The sequence below is a fragment of the Anopheles stephensi genome, chromosome 3 (genome assembly GCF_013141755.1).
Source record: "Anopheles stephensi strain Indian chromosome 3, UCI_ANSTEP_V1.0, whole genome shotgun sequence".
NCBI lineage: Eukaryota > Metazoa > Arthropoda > Insecta > Diptera > Culicidae > Anopheles > Anopheles stephensi.
Window position 1 is genome coordinate 71293935 of NC_050203.1, and position 19811 is coordinate 71313745.

Here is a 19811-nt window from a genome sequence, read left to right on the forward strand (position 1 = left end):
CAAGATTGTAATTCAATTGGTGGTGTTATTGGGTAATAAAACGATGAATTTGTGATGTTTAAAGTTTTAATGAGCTTTTTCGGTCAGTTCGGGAGACAATGCTAATGAAGTTGGCTAAAAATAGCGAAAATGAAAAGATTTTGTTACGCGGCTTTGCATAACTCTAGGCTGAAAGCGCGTTTCGGCCAAACAAAACAGGCGCCTGAAGTTATGCAACCCTGTCTACTCAGGTTCACAAGATGTGACTTTGTGATTGTTTTCACACCTTAATAAAGCTTTCGCATTACATCGGTTGCCATTTTCTGAGAAACGACAGAAGCCTGGGGTGCGGGGTGGGTTTATATTTTAATTTTCATCGAGCACGAATCACAATATGCCCACCGGCCTTAAATTGGCTCGTTAGCAGTGGAGTAGCAGGAGAATTCACCGAAATCACCGGCTTGCCTTGGTTTCAAACGCCTACCTGCCATCGTCTCAATCGAAAGGTGTGCTCTTCTTCGGGAGCTAATGAATTCCGTCGGCTGTTCTTGGAAATTTTCGCAAAGTCACTTCCACTGCTGAGTGCGTAAAAATGAAGCTACCTGCCAATCTGGTTGTTGACCCTTGGGGGCGGCGTTTGAGCGATTGCGTCGAACTTTTTCCCGAGAATCCAAGACAAATTTGAGTTTATTTTGGAGTACTGCCGCGATGTTTTACGGAGCGCATTGTCAAGTTATTGTGAATCATCAGTTTTCTCTATTTCGGGATCGTTTCCATCACTCTCGATCGATGACGATGGTGGAGTGGTTGTTGGTGATGGTGGCACAGGAAATCGGCTAGCAATAGTCGCAAACAGCTTCCGAAAAGCATCGGGCAACGAATCGGACACTTGACGTCCGAGCACCTGGGCAAGATAGTCGAGCAAAACTTCCCCGATAGTTAGTACGTCACTCGAGTACACGTTCCGATGCTGATGATTGCGTGTAATTTTTTTCAGCGTCTCATTAAACAGGTCCGGATCCTTGAGCCCGTACTCGATCAGCGAACCGAACGCTTTGATGACGTGGATCGATTGGTTGAAGAGTGATTTATTGTCCACGAGCGATTGGGCCGCCGGATCGTCGGTAAAATCAAAGTACGAAACGTAGTGTGGATGCTTGTGAAACAACCTGCCAAACCCAGCGGGTAGAAACTCGATAATGATAACAATTTCTTAAATCGGTAGAAAAACTCAACTCACAGCAGCAGCATATTTCGGCCATGCACTTCCAAATCCTTGCGAATCAGGCCCCACGCACTGAAGAGGGTAATTTTCTCCGAAGCAGACAATCCGGTCGAATCCATCGCGCTGTCAGGCCGCAAGTCATCGGCGGCGTCAGGGAGAGAATGTGTTGCTTGTTTTTCGTTTTCGCGACGCTGCTTTTGACACGTATTCTGACAGCTTGCCTCGGTTTAGCACCACCTACTACGATGTGCGGAAGAGCAAAGCAAAGTAAACAAAGGCCAGGTGGAACATATCTCAAAGCATCGGTTGAGGTGGATTCGGGAAGCACCGCCCAATGTGACGGCTCAATTTGTTAGTGTTTAATAAGTAGCTGTGTGTGAGTGGGGGCTTTACGGGTAGATTAAGTGACGACGGTCGTATTGGCGGCTGCTTGATAAGGCTAGTCACGATCGATTTTATCGCTCGGGAAGTTATTGGAAGGTTTTCAGTCTTAACCTGAACCGTAACCCAACCTCCAAGAAGTGCCACATTTTATTGCATTTTATTCAAGGAAAAGAGGGGTAAGGTTCTTCCACTTGATTCGGGGAAAGGTAAAATATGTTACCAGGTTTCTAGTGCCCGGTTGTTTATCAATTTCCAATCGCCAAACTCGACACACGATGGTCCGATGCCGATGCGGTGGGAGGATTGTTGGATTCTGATGCGTAACTTTGTCGGCATTACGTGTGGCATGGTGTGAAGGAATCTTAAAAAAGGAAGAGCAAACCTGGAACAATATTACCGACACAGCTACCTTTAATGCCGGACGTGCGTCTTACCGTGCTCAGCATCTTCATGCATGCAGGCCGAGGATCGGAAATCGGAATTACAGTCACGTAAGCTCTCAAAGTGATATTTAGCGTACTTACGTGATCACAACCCGCACACTCAACCGGCTGCCAGCTCCGGTACAAAGCAATGATAGGAGACTGCTTCCCCGAACGGTAAGAATGTCCGGCGCGGTAAATCTTTTTGCCTACTTCAGACGGTCGGAAGCACGACCCTGACCATTAGCAAACCAAATTCGCTTAGTGCATTCCGTTGCGCTCGTGGTGCGGATGATGGAACGGTGAAAGTAGTAATAAAAGTAAGTTTTGCTAAAGCTTTGCGAACGGCAAACACATTAAGCATCGATTTTCGCCATAATGAAGTAATGAAATTTTGTTTGCGTACGATGCTATCGTTCGTGCCACAGTACGTCGTTAGGCGTGCAGATGGTACGGCAAGCGAAAGAGTTGTCGGAATGGGAAAGGAAAAAAAGGGAAGAAACACAGTGACACATGAAAAATGTAGCAAAGAATGAATGTAATTTGTATTGTGATATGAAATGATTTCTGGCGTAAGTTTACATCTGGAGCGTGTGATAGCGTGTCGGTTGGTATGGAAGAAGGAGATGATGGGATGGTTTTGTTTCGCTCTCTCCAGCTTTTTTATCTCTATCAGTAGATAAGTACACACACTAACGGGGTAGCTAGGAACAGACGAGTTGTTATGTTGTGTAATGGTTGATCATTTATTATGACCAGTGCACAGTGAGCTGTTTGGTATTACGGACGAGGCGAACTATGGAATAGCGTAGGAAATCGGAGACTGAATCTTTTAAAGATAATGTAATCGTCTAATTCAACTCAACGTCTCGGACTGTTTTTGAACATTTTTGCAAAATTTGAGGAGTACAAATTTTTAATTAGATGTTTTGAAAATTTATTTCAAAGAATTTTGGTTGTTTCAAATGCATTTCCACTGTTAAGAAATAAAAATCAAGAATACAAATGGAGGCGCCCAGTATCTGACATATACTCATGGATGCGCCTGGTGCTTGATAATACTCTGATCATTTCCAACTTCACACAAACCAAATAGAATATGGTGTAGCGATAATTCCAATCCATATTTTTTTGAAACATGAATGATTTTCAAAACAACTTGAATATTTTCAAACTTTTTCCATATTTGAAAAGACTCTTAATCTGATGCTTAAGACAGCCGTCTTCTGTAGGCGATATTTTACGTAAGCCTTCACATTTATCACAACTTTTATCCATTTATTCCCTCACTTTAATCCACTCAAATGCCCATTGAGCAGTGACGTATGCCAGCAAGGAGCCTCCTAAAGGAAAGAGAAAGTAAAGGCTGTTTGTGTCCTTCACCAGAATAAATAGTCTGAAAGTCGAGCCATTTCGTGTGACTTACATCGTTGACGCAATTGCTCTCGTAAGAAACGGTATGCAAAAGGAATGCGAGCAGCAGCAAACAAAACAAAAAAACATTTCACTGCCCTAAAACAACTTTCTCCGTTGTTTCGAGGGCGTGCAACCGATTGCGTACTGCGAAACGGTACCTCTTTCGCATGAAGAAAGAAACAGCCCACAGAACCTAATCGTCGGAGGAAGTATGTCACAGTCTAATAAGTTTTCCCATTTACGGTCCCTTTTCGTTGGTGATATGGTGAAGGCAGACAGACCCCAGCGCGCGATGAGACTTTCGCGACTCTGTACGCTTGCTGAATTCGCTGCCCCAAATGGGCTGGATGTAGTTTGGGAGAGAAGGCTAGTCCACCACGGTGATGAAGTTACTCGAGTGCGTGTATTGTTTTGCGCCGAAGATTACGACACAGCGCGTGCATTCGGTTGCCGGATTTACTGCTCCATCCTCAGAATGAAGCCGAGAATAGAGCGCTGCCTTGAGAATGAGGATTACTGGCACTATTAGGGCTGTGTCCGCCGGAGTATATTTCAAGCAGGACTTCCGGGTAGAAAGCTTGCTGTGGGATGAAGATTATCATGAAGGCAATCATCTCCCTGGTTTTTTCTCCGACGAAGGCTTATTTCCATTGAAGCCAAACACATGTCGTTGGATTGTAGTTTTTTTTTCTAGTGAATGTTGTTCAGAATTCTCTCACAACGGCCGTTCGTGCGGCTTAAAGACAAGCAGATAGGAATGCTGTTTTAGTGCCCTTCAATGTGAGCATCTTTTCTTACTGTTCCGTGAGAAATAAAACCACCATTGCGGCTGGATAAAAGCGAATCCACAGAAAGTGTACAGAATGATGGCACTGATCACTCCTTCGAGGCTCATTTAGGATTTATGAAGCGAGGCAGTTTACTAACCTTTTGAAAGCGGTTGTTCGAAGGACAGACTACCATCGGCCATCAACTGAATCAGTGTGCATATTGCAAATTGATACTGTACCGTCCCCTGACCGCTACACTGGCTACCTTTTAGAGCAGGTAATAAGTTGTAATTTGGTTGATGGTAAGTAAACTCCCTAATCGGCCATCACGGTCCACGGTGATGGTGTGAAAACAATGTGAGCAAATAGCATTCGATTCGCGCGCAGTTCGAGCAAGGTGGCACCCAGCTTTCCATTGGTCCTAATTGCGAAAAATGATCCACGCACCGTGTGTGTGTGTGTTCTCAGGGTGAGGTAAAGTGTCGGCTGCTTGTTGCTAAATGGCTGCCGAAGCTCCCAGCAGGATGTCATCGGATGCCGGGATGGTTTCGGGTACATGCTGGGCTGCCATACGATAATTGATGGCTGTTCAATCGAAATGAAACAGTGGGAATTGGAAGCTAATTCCCGGGATGAAATGTCATCACCAGTGACAGTGGCATGTTCATCATGCTGATCGTGTTGGAATGTGATACGTTTGGTGTTACGATTGGGGAAGGAAAGAAGAAGGAAGAAGGCAGGAGTGGTAGCGCATTTGCTAATCAGTGAGAATTGGCTCAGCGGAGGGAAGATTGGTGCTGGTGTTGTTGATTGTGTCCTGTGGTGCATAAAATGTTGATGATTTAATCCACTGACCGAATGCTCGTACCCGTTGCTGGGGAGTTTTTCTAGGATACGTACATGCATGGAGTCTCAGATGGATTGGGAATAGTTAAATGATATTAATATTTCTTTGTTCTGTTATCGATTTAGATTAGTAAATTTTAAGTTGAATTTTTTACGACCAGATAGATGTTTTATAGTTGTTTTTCCTATGGGTTGATGCATTGACTGCAGAATATTTTGAATAATTTCTTAACCCATAGGTTTTTTCCCGGACGAACCCACAAGGTTTTGGGACACTGTCAGGAAACAATGAAAAACCGGCAAACATTCTCATATTGTCAGGCGCATTCCTGTATACTAAGAGTTTTATGTGTTTAGTTTGAACTGCCACAAAGTTTTGCATTCATCCTATCATTCCAAAAACCTTGTACGAGAAAATCGATTAAAAGAAACTTTGTCTGTCCGCTAGACTCATTCCCAGTGACCGAAGCTAAAAAGTTAATAAACTTTCAATTTTCTATTTATCTTAACCTACGTTACCGAAACACCTGCCCTTTCCAACCGCTCTCATACAAAAGAGTTTCGAGTTGCTCTGTTCACCCAAAAAACTTCCCGAAAAATGGGTTCTCTTCTCCGTGGGATGACATTGAAAAGGCCTCCGTTCTCCAAAAGGATAAGCTATTTACGTAATTATATCCCGAGAGAAAAAGGAAAAACTACCAGGAAAGCCAGCCAGAAAGTGAGTCTGAGAGAAAGAGGAAGTCACAGAAAAAAATGGCATTCCCTCCCTATAATATGGCAGGGTCTTCCTTTCTTGAAAGGTCACTATCGCGATAATGGACACAGTGCAGGATGAGCCGGCAAAATCGTTCAGGACATTGGAAAGGTCGGCAAAAGTCCGGCAGGCTCGGTGGAAAACAATCCACAACCCAGCCGGTGTGCGAGTCACCTAGTGCCTTATCCTACCGGTGGAAAAAGGTCGGCAACAATCTGGCTGCCAACAGTGGTGTTCGGTGAAAATTAGGTACTTTCGGTTTAATTACTTTCACTTTGTCTTCCGGTGAAGGGAGATGGTTCAAAAATTTGGCATCAGCATTTTCGGGCGATTCTTTCTTTTGTAGTGCTTTTTTAATTTAGTTACCTGTTCGAAAAGCGCGGAAAGTCTGTACACACGGTTGATGAGTTATGAAGGGGAAGGAACTTTGTTTTTTATAAGTGCTCTTTTAAAATTCTGTAGCGTGCAGATCTGTTTTTCCGGTCATTCATTCAAGTGAAGACTGGTCCTTTTTTCAATTTCTACAAAACATTGCAGCAACTAGCCAACAAAAATTAGCTTCAGAAGAAAATTTTAGCAAGCTAATTAATCCTCGTAAACATGGTGCTTGTGGCGCAGTGAGCTAATTTCAGCAAATATTTCTGACCAGTGTGATTGGGCCGCCTGAAAGTATGCAATTCGGATGACTTTTTCGAAAAGCTTCTTCAAACGGCACAAACATCGATGGAGGCGCCTAGTCCTTGTCAAACAAACTGCAACCCAACCGACACAGCTAATCTTTTACAACGTGAGAAAAGAGTGCTAAAAATGTGAAACGAAATGAAACCTTTTTTCTATCGCCGCAGCGACATGCTCGATGAAAAGTAAACTTACCGAACAGTGTTTATCTTACCGCGGGAGGCAGAATGTTGCCATTACCGACTGCCGTACACTGGAGAGGCAGGGATTGGGGGTTTTCACCGTTTTAGGTGATTTTTATTTCCACCGATTTTCTTGTGTGCTTTTTTTCGTAAGAAGACGTTAAGTATGCGGCTGGATGTTGCTACGGTAATTACCAGTGACGGTATGTAGCACCAAATTGCCTCAAACGAGGGTGTGATCGGTTGGTTGGAAAGATGGCGGGCGCCATCATTGCCAGCGACAAACGATTACAGCCATCAGCCACGGGTATGGAGCCTTCCAATTTTCAACACTCTGCTGGAGCTGCAATGACAGTGAGCGTTTCAAGGGTGTCATCTCTACCTTCGGTGAAAAAAAAAAAACAGACGAAACGAACCATTAAACCCAGGCGGAACGGGAAGCTCCCAGGGTAATAAAATAAAAAAAGTCGCGTTCGTTCCACTGAACAAAGAGGGCTCAATTTGGCTCCCGGTGCTTCGGGTTCGAGCTTTGGTCCTCTCATTGAAGGACTGCATGAAGGACTGCGCTCATTGCGCTATATCACCATTGAAAAGCTTCCCGTTCTGCAGAGTATTTGTACAGAAAGAAGGCAGGCAGTGTGGAGGACCAACGAGATGGTGGGAAGATTTTTATTTCATTTTCACCATTTATCGTTGTCATTTAATCTGTCACAACGTACGGATAACGTGTTTGTTTTTTGGCCGAGTGTGTGTGTGTGTGTGTGCCGGTGCTTGGAACTCATACGTTAGGGATCCGGTTTTCGTGGAGCATGAAGCACTGGACAAATTGATCTAGCCGGATGATGGCCTTTTCGAGGAAGAAGATGCTGTTTTCCGAAAGCTTTAGTTAGTTCTCGGATGGTTTAGTTACCTTTCCGGTAGCGTCGGAACAACGAGAGCAATTTCCGCGATTTTCGGAATGCTACCGGAAATGGTTCATTAAATCGTAAGAGTGTACTTGTGTGGGAAAGGATTTCTTTTGCTATTTAAGTATAAGCGTGTATACTGACGCTTCCAATATTATTACGTTTGGAAAATAAGATACAAATGATCAATATTTACACAAAAACAAGTCCATCGTGTTTATCCTTTTGACAGCTGTCAAATGTCAAATAGGCCACAGCTCATCTAATTCAAATGGGCCGTTTTTTATTGACATTACTGTCGACATGTTTAAAACAATATCTGTAATCTTATATTAATTGTTAAAATGAGTCAGATGTTGAGAATGAATGAGATGTTGAGTTGAAATGAGTCGATATGTTGAGAATCAGGCAACTTAATTTTATCTATATGACTAATACCTTTTTTGTCAACCCATGATATTCAAACATGGATTTGTTGTTACATTCAACCAATGGAAATAAATAATGCACGAACGAGTAAAAACCTTAATGTGACATTGAGTAAATGCTGCACCATTCGTTATCCAATGAAGATTGATTAAATCCGTACGTGATTTGTTTGTTATCATTCATTCCTGGTATATGTTGAAGATCGCGCCTACACACACCCAAATAGCACCCAATCATCTACATTCAAATCGTTCGTCCATACATCATCCCTGTTTTGTTTTTCCCTGTCCTCTTCTGGTGGCTGAATAGATGTGAAACATTTTTTGAGTTCAAATGTTCGAAAAAACAGGGCCAAAACAACAGTACGTATTTTAATCATTATGACATATAGCGGTACAAACGAGTGTGTTACCGCACAGCACACAGGCCACCATGGGGGGAGATCGATACTTGACTGTACAAATCAGTCTGTCTGACTTTACCGATTGGCACGATGAACACCACACGGTCACATGAGAGCGGGCCCACTGTGACATCGAGATGGAAATGAAACTCCATTTACATACCGTAACGATGGCACTGCACAGTACACCACCCCAGAGTTCCAACCATCGCACTCCATATCCTCTTCGGAATCGGAATTGGAAAAATGGCACTCCTCACGCTGTTTCCCTCTTCAAGGCAAAGCAACGGACAAAAACGACGGAAACGAATTTTCCAACAAACGCACCCATCGTACCATCGTTCGAAGTCAAATTTGCTTTTGATCGTGCCACCGAGCTCACATGTTTTCGGTTGATGGTGTAAAGGATAAGCTTTGGACGCGAATGAATAAACGATCGAATGAGTGTGAGAGAGAGAGAGAGATAAAGAGTGAAATAAAAAAAATATATCCAGAATCTTTTTTTTCTCTTCCACTCCAAAACACAAACATTCAAAAAATGGTGAATCGATAGCAGTAGCATTCCGCCGCTGGTGAAAGATTTTAACGCTTATTGACACACCTAACGATGCGAGGAAATGGTGCCCGACTGCTGTACGCCGCGCTTTCCAAAGTTTGGTGATTCGTGTTATTTTTCTTTGTTTTTATAACTGTGTGTGTGTGTGTCTCGTACAGCTGTTGCTGTTGACATATGATGAACTATTTTTTATAGGGTACAGCATTACATTAAGATGTCAAGCTCGGTCGGTTCTGTTGCCGGATACCTTGATGGGCGTTTGTGTGCTGTAAAGAAGTAAATAAATGGGCGTTCATGAGTTTATGTGCTGTTTGCAACTGAATTTCTATGACATAACCGTACCGATTCAACATGTTGAAGAAAGTTGCTGAAGAAATATGAGCTCTTGGAACGAAAATCCGGGCACCGTAAAAACGATTGCAAAGATGATTTTCGTAGCGTAGGACAAGAAAATTTTAATCAAATGTTAATTTTCTATTTTTACGTTTTACAAAAAAAAAAATTAATCAGTTTATATTAAAATGAAATAATTCTTCTTTTAGTATTTTTATATTTATTTATTTTATTTATTTTTTTATTATTATGGGCCAAAGCCGGTAGAATAGGTTTTCAAACAATTTTTTTATTTATCAAGGATTTTAAACAAAACGATTTTAAATAAGAAATTTAATGAGTGTCACTGCTAACTAGAGAATACTGAGAGCTTTTCAGAGCAGTAGGATCAACTCAAAAATCTAACAATAAGGGATTGGTATAAAATCTCAAATGAACCGCTTGCCTTTACATAGGACTTGATGTGGATGAATCAAATCAAATAAGCTTGAAAGTGAGGTAGTCCAGTGGTTGAAACGACCGGTCTTCAAACGGAAGGACTGGGGTTCAAATCCCATCCGGGCCGCCTCCCCGTACGGCTACTACCTTGCTTCGGGTAAAATCAAGTCACAGAAAGCCAGACCCTCCGGGGTTATAGTGCCAAGAGAGAAGAAGAAGAAGCTTCAAATGGTAGACACCATGGCATTGCATGCTTGTACTGCCACAGAAGAAGAAGAATAAAAAGAAGAAGTAAAAAATTCCATACCAAAACATCTACATTGAAAGATTCTCATGGCTAAAGCGCCGTACCTTTACAGTCCCATGTATCTCAGTCATGCTTGGAGCTGGCCCAAAAACCGAAACACACATGTCCTCACTCGAACAACTGTGCTGTTTGAACTACGAACGAGCAACGAAAGATAACATGTTGCTAAAAGCCATCCACTGCGAGACGTGATGAGGTCACGAGATTCGTCGTCAGCTTTTCTGGCAATGTTTGCATGACGCGATAAATAATTTCGTGCGATGTGTATATCTTATCACTCATCCCGAATGGTTTATAGCTTCGAACTTTAAAACAAACTTTAAAAATATAAAATATGGATGTACGTAAAAGTGACGCAAGATTAGAGTTGATTCATTTGGTTAGAGTGGTTAGAGTACTCACTATATCCACTACAGCAGTATCATTATCGGTGCAAAAGAAACACTCCAAACAGCACTGGTTGATGGTGTGTAACCCGAAACAAGCTACCGTACCATCGTACATCCTTTCCTTCTAATGGGGGGGAAGGATTTGGACAAACTAATGGTCAATATTTTCCACCCGAGGCATTTTTCGAGAGCCTCTGAACGATCCCATTTCCATGGGCGAAGCGAAGAGGGCTGTGTAAATAAGCAACTTCGAATCGACCTACTTTTGTCGAGGATTTCCACACCGGCAAATAAATTCATCCGAGTCGGGCAGGACTCGCCACCAACCTAATAGCAAGGTGATAATGATGGTGGTTACGATTATACGAGTTCCCACTCCCGGCTGGTTGTATGAGTTAAAACTTTTCTTTCTGAATAGATAGAAAGAGTCTTTTACAGTTCGGTGTCTTGAAATTAACTATTTTATTGAATTCAGCCGATTCCGTTATCGGCCCATAAACGGCCCAGCAGCGATCGCCGCATCAGCATAACTCGTCGCGTTGGATACAACACGACACTCCCAATGCTGATTTAGCGATTACCGACGCTCGTTGCTAACTCGCCCCCCCTCAGATGTGAACGTCCACGATTCACTGTGTTTGTTTAGGAAATGTGACGTAGTCGGGTGTCTGATTTGGTGACGAATTATGTACTGTGACTACCGTTTGCGTGTTTTTGCACCTCTTTGTAAACCAGTAAAGCAATGCTACTCCCAGTATAATGAGAGGAAAGATGATACCTCCGAAAATGTTTATCGTTGGCCAGGTTATTTGGAAAGAGTTGTTTTGTAAGCGAATGTGCTCCAATTCTTTACGTGTCTCGATGTGCAGATTATGTAAATCTTCCAGACTTATGTTCGAAATTTCCAGCTGTCTTTTAATAAACACTCCGTCGAGTGGATATAAGTTCAACGTTCCAACTAGATCGGTGAGTTTGGATGAGTATCTCACGTCGTTTATGTAAATATCGCATGTGTTGAAGCTTATTACGAACGATCCCTGAAGTGTTCTGTTGCTTATACCACAGTTGGAGACGAGTGTAAATTTCTCTACAGAGTTAATCAATATGGCGTGATTATTAATCTGTAATATTTCAGTTTTGGCTGGACTCTTCGTAAAGTTACATTCTGCTTCTCGACCTTCCATTAATCTTGGAATGCAATCTGATTCATCCAACTCTATTTCATTGATTTTATAGATTTTCGGGGTTAGAGTGCTAACACGGTATCTGATTGCTTCGTGAGTTATGAATCTGTCATACTGGAGGTGAATCTTGCCGTCGTGGTACAGGATTGGATAAATTTTTATCTTACGGAACGTTCTTGGGTCGAGTTTGGGTGTTTTTATGAGCAGCATTATTTCTTGGCGGTTGGTGGCGATAGAGGCGTCGGCGTAGGAAAGCGCTTCTAGAGTTGTGTCGAACGGAATGTTTTCTGCTGCCAGGTTTTTTTCCAAACAATTGATTTCATATTTTGACAATATTTTTTCGTTTAAAATATTCGCTTTCGTCATAACTATACTATCAACTATTTCCTGCAGTGTGTCTATCATCTTTTTTAGGTGGAGATAAATATTGATGGAATGAATTTCTAATGATTCTGATCTGAATTGAGTTATTACGTTACGAGTTTTTTCTGTTATTTCTTTAATCTGGTTGTTAATATTCCTATTGATTGTAACTTGTGCATTATTGTCATCGATGAGATTATTAATTGTTTTGTTAATAACACGAAGATCGTTTGCATCTGGTGTTCCTGCAATAAACTTCCAAATTGTTCCTATGGAATCCCAACGTTTGAATCTTTTAGTGGGAAGCATTCTTTTCAATATGGTATTCAGTTCTTCGAATTGGTTTTGGATAATACTGGAAAATTGATTATTGCTCATTTTTTCGAAATCGTCCTTAATTGCTTGAATATAACCCTTATACGCAGTTAAATTGTAATGGTGTATGTAAATATGGCTATCTATCCTTATTCTTGCCCAACCTTCGTCCATTGCAACTATAGGTTGGTTGTCTACCTTCAGAATAGAGATCCTCGGCTCAGCTAGGGTACATACTACAAATAGAAAACTGTAAGAAGAGAACAATGATGTTAGAATGACGGTATTGTTAGCTATCTTATTTTTATATCGTTTTTATGAATTTTTCGTGAATCATTTGTGTTTATAGTGCTTTTGTTTACTTTGTTAATCTTGATTTTCTTGTATCTCGGCTTGTGTTTTAATCTGGCTCTGGTTTTTTCATAAACTGTCATATCCTCTTTTATATTTATTTCCTTTTTTCTCTTATTGTAATATGAAATATCTTTCTCCTGTTTCTTTGTTAAATTTTTGTAAACATTTTCACAAATATCTGATGAACGGACAGACGGTAAAATTATCTCATAAGGAGTATATTTAGTAGTCGAATGAATGGATGAATTATATTTGTGAAGTGAAAGCTCGATTAGATCAGAAATAGTTAAATTGTTGTTCTCAAATTTCGTTATTCGATAAATTTCTAATATGGTAGAATGGAACCTTTCTATTACTCCATTCATTTCACTTCGACCTGTAGCTGTTAAATATATTTGGATTTGGTGAGTTTTATAAAAATCTATTAGATCTTGTGTACCAAAAGATTTTTCGCCGTCCATTACTAATATTTTAGGAGGATGGTATTTTGTAATTATTTCTTTAACTGCCGGAACAATATCTAAGGCGGCTCGCGATTGAATTTCTTTAATTTGAGCGAATTTTGAAAATTTATCGATGTAAGTTAAAAAATAATGTTTTTCGAGAAACATTATATCAATGTGTGCAATTTGGAAAGGGTGTACGGGGATTGGAGTTTGTTGTTGAGGATACCGGATAGGGTTTCGGTCATATTTGTTTTCATTGCAGATACAGCAATTGGAAACAATTTTTTTTATCTTGGCTAGCAGCTTTGGAAAATAGTATTTACGTAAAATTTGCGACTTATTTTCCTGGGCTCCACGATGTGCCCTATTGTGCTCTGCCGTGATTATTTCTCGTTGTTGATCTTCGTCTGTAATGTCTTCCAGAAGATTTTGAGTAAATCGAATCTTAAGGAGCTTCTGACTTCCAAAATACTTCCTATAAACCTCTTGAAATTTTCCCATTATGTCTTCACTCGTGAAAAGTCCGTTTACTTTTGATATTGTGAAATGATCCTTTAGAATCTGTAAAAGAGATGATTCGGTTATTATTTCGGAGTAAATTGTTGTACGTTTAAAATTTTGGAATGGATATTCAATTACTGTGTTTGGTTTCCCTTTTTTCAACACGATCTGGTTGTGAAAAGCATTAAGTGGTGCTTCTGTAGAGATAATGTAAAAATCGTCACTAGTTTGTGATGAATGTTGCGTACCAGTCATAGAGAAAACTATTCTGCTGAGGGCATCTGCTACAACATTGCCTTTGCCTGGTTTATACAAAATCTCGTGGTCATGCTCCTCTAAATATGCTTTCCAACGTTTTAATTTTGCGTTAGTATTTTTTTGGGAGAGGGCAAAAGTAAGTGGTTGATGATCAGTTAATATTTTGAGTTTAGCTCCATACAAATAATTGCGGAAAGTTTGTAGTGACCAGAAAATTGCAAGCATTTCTTTCTCAGGGGTGGAATATTTCTCTTCAGTTTTAGATAGTGTTCTTGATGCGAAGTGAATTGGTTTATCTTTGCCTAATTCACCTTGAGAAAGAACGGATCCAATTGCATAATCTGAAGCATCGGTTGTCAAAATAAATGGTTTGTTAAAATCTGGATAGATGAGAATATCGCTCGATGATAGTATTTGCTTCATTTTATTGAAACATTCGATTTCTTGTTGATTTAATGTAATTTTCTTTTTGGATGTGTCAGATCCCTTTCCCCTTAAAATGTTTGTCAAAGGTTTAGCAATTTTGGCAAAGTCTTTGACAAATCGTCGATAGTAGCCCATTAATCCTAGGAAGGCACGCAAATCTTTAATGGTTTTGGGCACAGGGTATTTATTTATAACTTCTATTTTTTTATGGTTGGGTTTTATTCCCTCTGTGCAAATAATGAAACCAAGAAATTCAACTTCTTGGCGAAGGAATTCTGATTTGTCTAATTGAATTTTTAGTCCTGCATTATTTAATGTTGTCAAAATTGTGTCCAAATTTTTCAAATGATTTTCTAAATCATCGCCAAAAACTATTACGTCGTCTATATAAACGTAACATATTTTTCCAATAAAATTTCGAAGTACATCATCGATAGCCCTTTGAAATATAGCCGGTGCGTTTTTTAAACCAAACGGCATCCTAGTAAATTCGTATTTACCGTTATTAATAGCAAAAGCCGTTTTTTCAATATCTGATGCTTTCATCTTAATTTGATGGAATCCCGAAGCTAAATCTAAAGTCGAGAAATATTTTTTTCCTTTTAATTGGTCTATCACATAATTTATCTCGGGCATTGGATATTTTTCGGAGATGGTTTTAGCATTTAACATTCGATAATCGATAACCATTCTAAATTTCTTTTGTCCTGATGCATCCGGTTTTTTTGGCACAATCCATACCGGTGAAGTCCAAGCTGAGCGAGACGGTCTGATTATTCCATCCGCTAATAGCTTGTCAACTTGCTTATTTACTTCGTCAGCATATGCTGCAGGATATGGATACACTCTTTGATGGATAGGTGTATCGTCTGAAGTGTGTATTGCACATTCCACTTTGGTTGTACATGTTAGTTTACTGTCTGGTTTGTAAAATGCATCTCTGTTTTTATCTAAAACCTGGTTTAGTTTTTCTAGCTCTAATTTGGATAGATGAGATGTTCGGATCAAATTGTGGGATGACCGATTATGTGGAGAATAGTATGAGATTGGGATGACGAATCTTTTAGAGTTTCTACTCAATGTGATTTGGTCATTTTCTAGATCAATTTTAGCTTTCAATGTTTTCAACATGCTATTTCCAATGATTCCATAAAAAAAATTGTGAAATTTGTGTAACAAAAAGCGATCTTCAAAATCAATTTTGGGATGGAAAAAATTTATATTAATTGCACTAGTAGGAGCAAATGTACTATTTGCACAACTTATTTGACCTACTGAAAATTCGTACGGTTTACTGATTTCATATGCACGTGCCAATTGTGGATGTATTAAATTAATATTAGCACCTGTGTCTATTAAAAACGGAAAGTTTCCAATGGTAGTTTTAAGATAAATAAAAGGAAGGCTGGGAACTACCAACTCATCTTCCACTCTAAAAAATGGTTCTGACCATCGCGACTTGATCCCTCCAACGGATCATGCTCGTGTTGCAAATTTATGTTTTGTAATTTGTCAACAAGATTGTTTTGCTCTGTGAGCTCAAATTCATTTATTGTTTGTCCGTGACAATACCTTGCGTCGTTGGCATTTTTATTCATTTGATGAGCATATAATGGGTGAGCTTGCCTCTTTACCCACGCTTCTTGACTTGATGGTGGTCTTGGTCTTTTTTCGCCATATGTGGGTCTGTTACCATAGTCAATATGACGTGAATTTATACTTCTATCTACCTCCATTGGCTCGGGCTGTTGCCTCTGTGGGGTATATTGCTGATTAGGCAGGTAATGGGAATTGTATCGTGGAGCTGGACGAGGCGCTGCTCTAGGAGGGGGTACTGGTTGATAAACAATTTTTCTGGGTGCTACCCTAGGGGGTTGAGGCTCGAAGCCTAAATCTCTTGGCTTGGGAATATTAAGAGAATTTTGATTTCCATATTGATTTTTAAAAGGTGCTGATCGAACGTCCATATTAAAGTAATCAATGCAAAATTGATATGCTTTGCTAAGGGTCTTCGGGTCAGCAGTTTTTAATAAAGTGGATAATGGTTTTTCTAAACCTCTAATAAACGAATCCAAAGCTTTCTCTCTGAAATAGTTTATGTGGACATTTGCATGCAGAGAGTACTTACTGTCAGTTTGAACTTGTGCTATTATAGCGGCTAACAATTGGTTAACCCTGCTATAATATCCGGCGAGGCTTTCCGAATTACCCTTACGAATACACGTCAATTCATAATCCAGGGTCTTCACGTCACGCTTATCTTTATAGTAAAGCATTAGGATAGATTTTATCTGATGCCAACTACATGTTGCATTATTTGCATTTAACACATCGGAAGCTTCTCCACGGACTTTCCTTCTGATTGTTCGTTCGATCAGATGGAACTGCACAGAGTCGTCAGGAAGATCTCTATACATGATAAAAACATCTTCCACATCCGAAATCCAATTCATCAACTCATTTGGGTTTCCATCAAAAATAGGAACATCCCTCAAAAAGTCAGGGGTTTTTCCCATCTCCACGAAAGATCGTAGAACCATTTCAGTGTTGGGATTGGTCATTTTTGTGTTTTAAATGCTCACTTCACTTAACACTTGTCACGATCACGATTCACCACTAACAAATTACAGCAGAAGCTATTTAATTAAACACCAAAATTTCACTGATTTCGGATTTTTTAGGTTTTTACTTACAGTATGGTTGAGTTAATTTCCATGGGCATCTGACTTCTTTTTCTTCGGGGGAAAATTGGGCAGCTACAGCAAGATGTTCCTTTTTATCCTTCTGATGACTGGGGGCTCGCTGGCAGCAATCGGGAATTAACCACGGTGTCCCAAAGTTCGCTTCGTTATTATGATGGCTCCTTCAACCACGAGATTAGCCACAATTTTTAAATGGCTAACTTTATAGGATTTTTTTTTAACTTATACACTTCCCGCTGATTTTTTGTCATGTCCCTATTCGGGCGCCAGTTAAAACTTTTCTTTCTGAATAGATAGAAAGAGTCTTTTACAGTTCGGTGTCTTGAAATTAACTATTTTATTGAATTCAGCCGATTCCGTTATCGGCCCATAAACGGCCCAGCAGCGATCGCCGCATCAGCATAACTCGTCGCGTTGGATACAACACGACACTCCCAATGCTGATTTAGCGATTACCGACGCTCGTTGCTAACTTATGCAGGAGAAAACGGGGCAAAACGACACAGCACACACAAACGAAAAGAAGGAAAATCAAATCCATACCACCGGTTGTGTGTGTGTGTGAGGAAATTGTACCAGAAGCGAACAGGAAGTAAAAATCGCTTTTCCGGGTTTTCTCATTTCGGGAACGCACCCGACGCCCGGTTTTCCCCGGCGCGTATGCGTTTCTAGCAAATGGGCAAATGGGATATAAGGCTAGGTGAAGCGAGTTTTTTTGTCGTTTTCCCTTCGTTTGATTTTAGGGGAAGCAATAATATTGGAGGTGTTTGAGGTTTACCGTCTTTTTTTTTTGGGTGGCTTTGTGACCCTTTTGCTTCAAGTCCATTTCGATTGCATTGTTCGGGTTCGTGGGTGAAGGGAGTGTCACGAATTTTTCATCACATCCCCGAAATGGAAAAAAAATCCGGAACACCTCGACCTGTTTCGGAATGATGGTTGTTGCGAACGGTGTCACACCACCGCTGTTGGGCAAATTGGACGTGTTTCGAGTGCAGTGCTTCAATTATGTGGGACGCATTCCCGGGTTTGAACCGGACCGAGAAGTTATGGGGGTACGCGGCACGCATAATGATCCAGTCATAAAGCCAGAACAGGAGTTTTCACCCTGAGGGGTTTCTTTTTGGTTGGTGGCAGGCTCAAAGGTGAAGTGTATTAATGTGGCGTTTTCATCGAGCAGCAAGTGTCAATGAATTTCGAGAGGAAGCAAATTAAATGGAGGTGCAATTATTACCCATTCAGTGGGGATTTATGCGTGAGTGAGCGAAGAGTGGTTAAATAGATTAAGAGCTTCTGTGTGTTTCCTATTGTCCCGTTTGAATGGGAACTTTGGCGGAAATTACAGTTCAAAATAAAGTGTCCCATTGAAGTGATTTTAGTGTACGACTGCAGTTAATAGAATGAATCAAATGAAAGGCTGTGTTTCAGGAAGGTGTTTTGCTTAGTTGATTGGTTGATTGAAAAAGTTACTATTATACATAAGTTTTATGTATTTTTGTTTAATTTTAGTTTACTATCTTGCAACTTACATTAAGAGACGGTTTGACAATTGCAGACCTTTAGGCGCCTACAGAATAACGATACGATTTGAATTGCATTGAACTCTGTTTTTATATTGTTGTTCAGTTTAAGTTATTTGTTGCTTAATTTCAAAGTAATATGGCTTATGGGAATGGAAAGGATATGGGAAAAAGTGGTCCAAAGCCGCTTTTAAGCAGAATTCATAACAGAATAATTTAAATGTGTTGCTCTGGAAAATAGCATTAAATGCTAGAGTAAATGCTCCAGAACGCTAGAAGCTTGTCGCCAAAACTTATGCAAATTATGTATTTTGGGCATTTTAAATGGTATGTAGCCCCAAAATCCTAGAGGGACAGTACCAAAATCCTACTTCTTCTTCCTTGGCATTACATCCTTGAAAGGTCTCCCCGTACCCTTTCTGGTCACCCTTTCTGTGACTAGGTTTTACCCGGAGGAAAATAGTCAGCCCAGCGTACGGGGAGGCGATCTGGATGCGATTTGATTCCCGGTCCTGCCATGTGAAGACCGGCGCCGGTATCGCCTCGACGACTGGATTGCTCCTAGCTGGATCAAAATTCTCGAGGGATTATTAAGTCATAGTCAAAATATTGTTTACTTTTAGACGCTTATATACAAGAAAAAAAAGTTCATAACAATTTGGAACATTCATAAATATTTAACAAAAGATGCTCAGATGTAGTAAGAAAAGATTTCCGATAATACCGAGTTACTGAAACTGGTTAAAAATGGATATAAAACATTCAAGATTTTAGAGACGATTTGTGAAGGTAAAAAGAGTTAGAGACGATAAGTGGTAAGAAAAAGTTACGTACTTCCTTGAAGCTAAGAAGCATTGTGCACTCGATGATAAATACAAAACAATTTTATGGTGAATTTGATTAAAGAATTAAATTCTCTAAGATACTTAGCTTGGTTCCAGAGGCTGCGGCTAAATCATATTAATGGTGTGTATGTCAATGTTTGAAAACATTCAAATCTATATATGTTTGTTGGAAATGAAGTAAGTGCAACAAAAAACTTTAAATTTTCCAAAATATTCCGTTATTGCGTTTGAAAGTAAAAAAAAATCCGTAAAGCTCCCTAGCAAACCATCTCTTGCATAATTCATCTATTAGAGATAAATAATTACCCCTAAAAGTATGCAATTTTTTTGGAAATTTTCATTGTGTTGGCAAATACTTGTTGCAAAGACAAAAAGAACGTTCAAAGTATTTTTTCTAAGCAAGTTTGATAAAATTATTTTAATTTACATAAGTTTTCGTTTGTTTGCTGAATAAACCCATTAAAAAAACAAAACAGAGCAAAAC

At 40.0% G+C, this 19811-nt stretch overlaps 2 protein-coding genes across 16 annotated transcripts in view; one reads left to right on the top strand and one right to left on the bottom strand.

The window, feature by feature from the left end:
* LOC118512622 (transient receptor potential-gamma protein) overlaps window positions 1-19811 on the top strand; it is an 87835-nt gene that overhangs the window by 43923 nt on the left and 24101 nt on the right. The window lies entirely within an intron of this gene.
* LOC118512624 (extracellular globin-E1-like) lies at window positions 423-1375 on the bottom strand. Its single transcript, XM_036057318.1, has 2 exons — window positions 1220-1375; window positions 423-1148 (listed from the first exon to the last, which is right to left on the bottom strand). Exons 1-2 carry the CDS (start codon window positions 1321-1323, stop codon window positions 713-715), a joined length of 540 nt encoding a protein of 179 aa, XP_035913211.1. The 5' UTR covers window positions 1324-1375; the 3' UTR covers window positions 423-712.

Coding starts and splice junctions, on each gene's coding strand:
- LOC118512624 (XM_036057318.1), bottom strand. CDS start 1,323: ATGGATTCGACCGGATTGTCTGCTTCGGAGAAAATTACCCTCTTCAGT. Junction 1,149..1,219: donor GGCCGAAATATGCTGCTGCT/GTGAGTTGAGTT, acceptor TGGGTTTGGCAG/GTTGTTTCACAAGCATCCAC.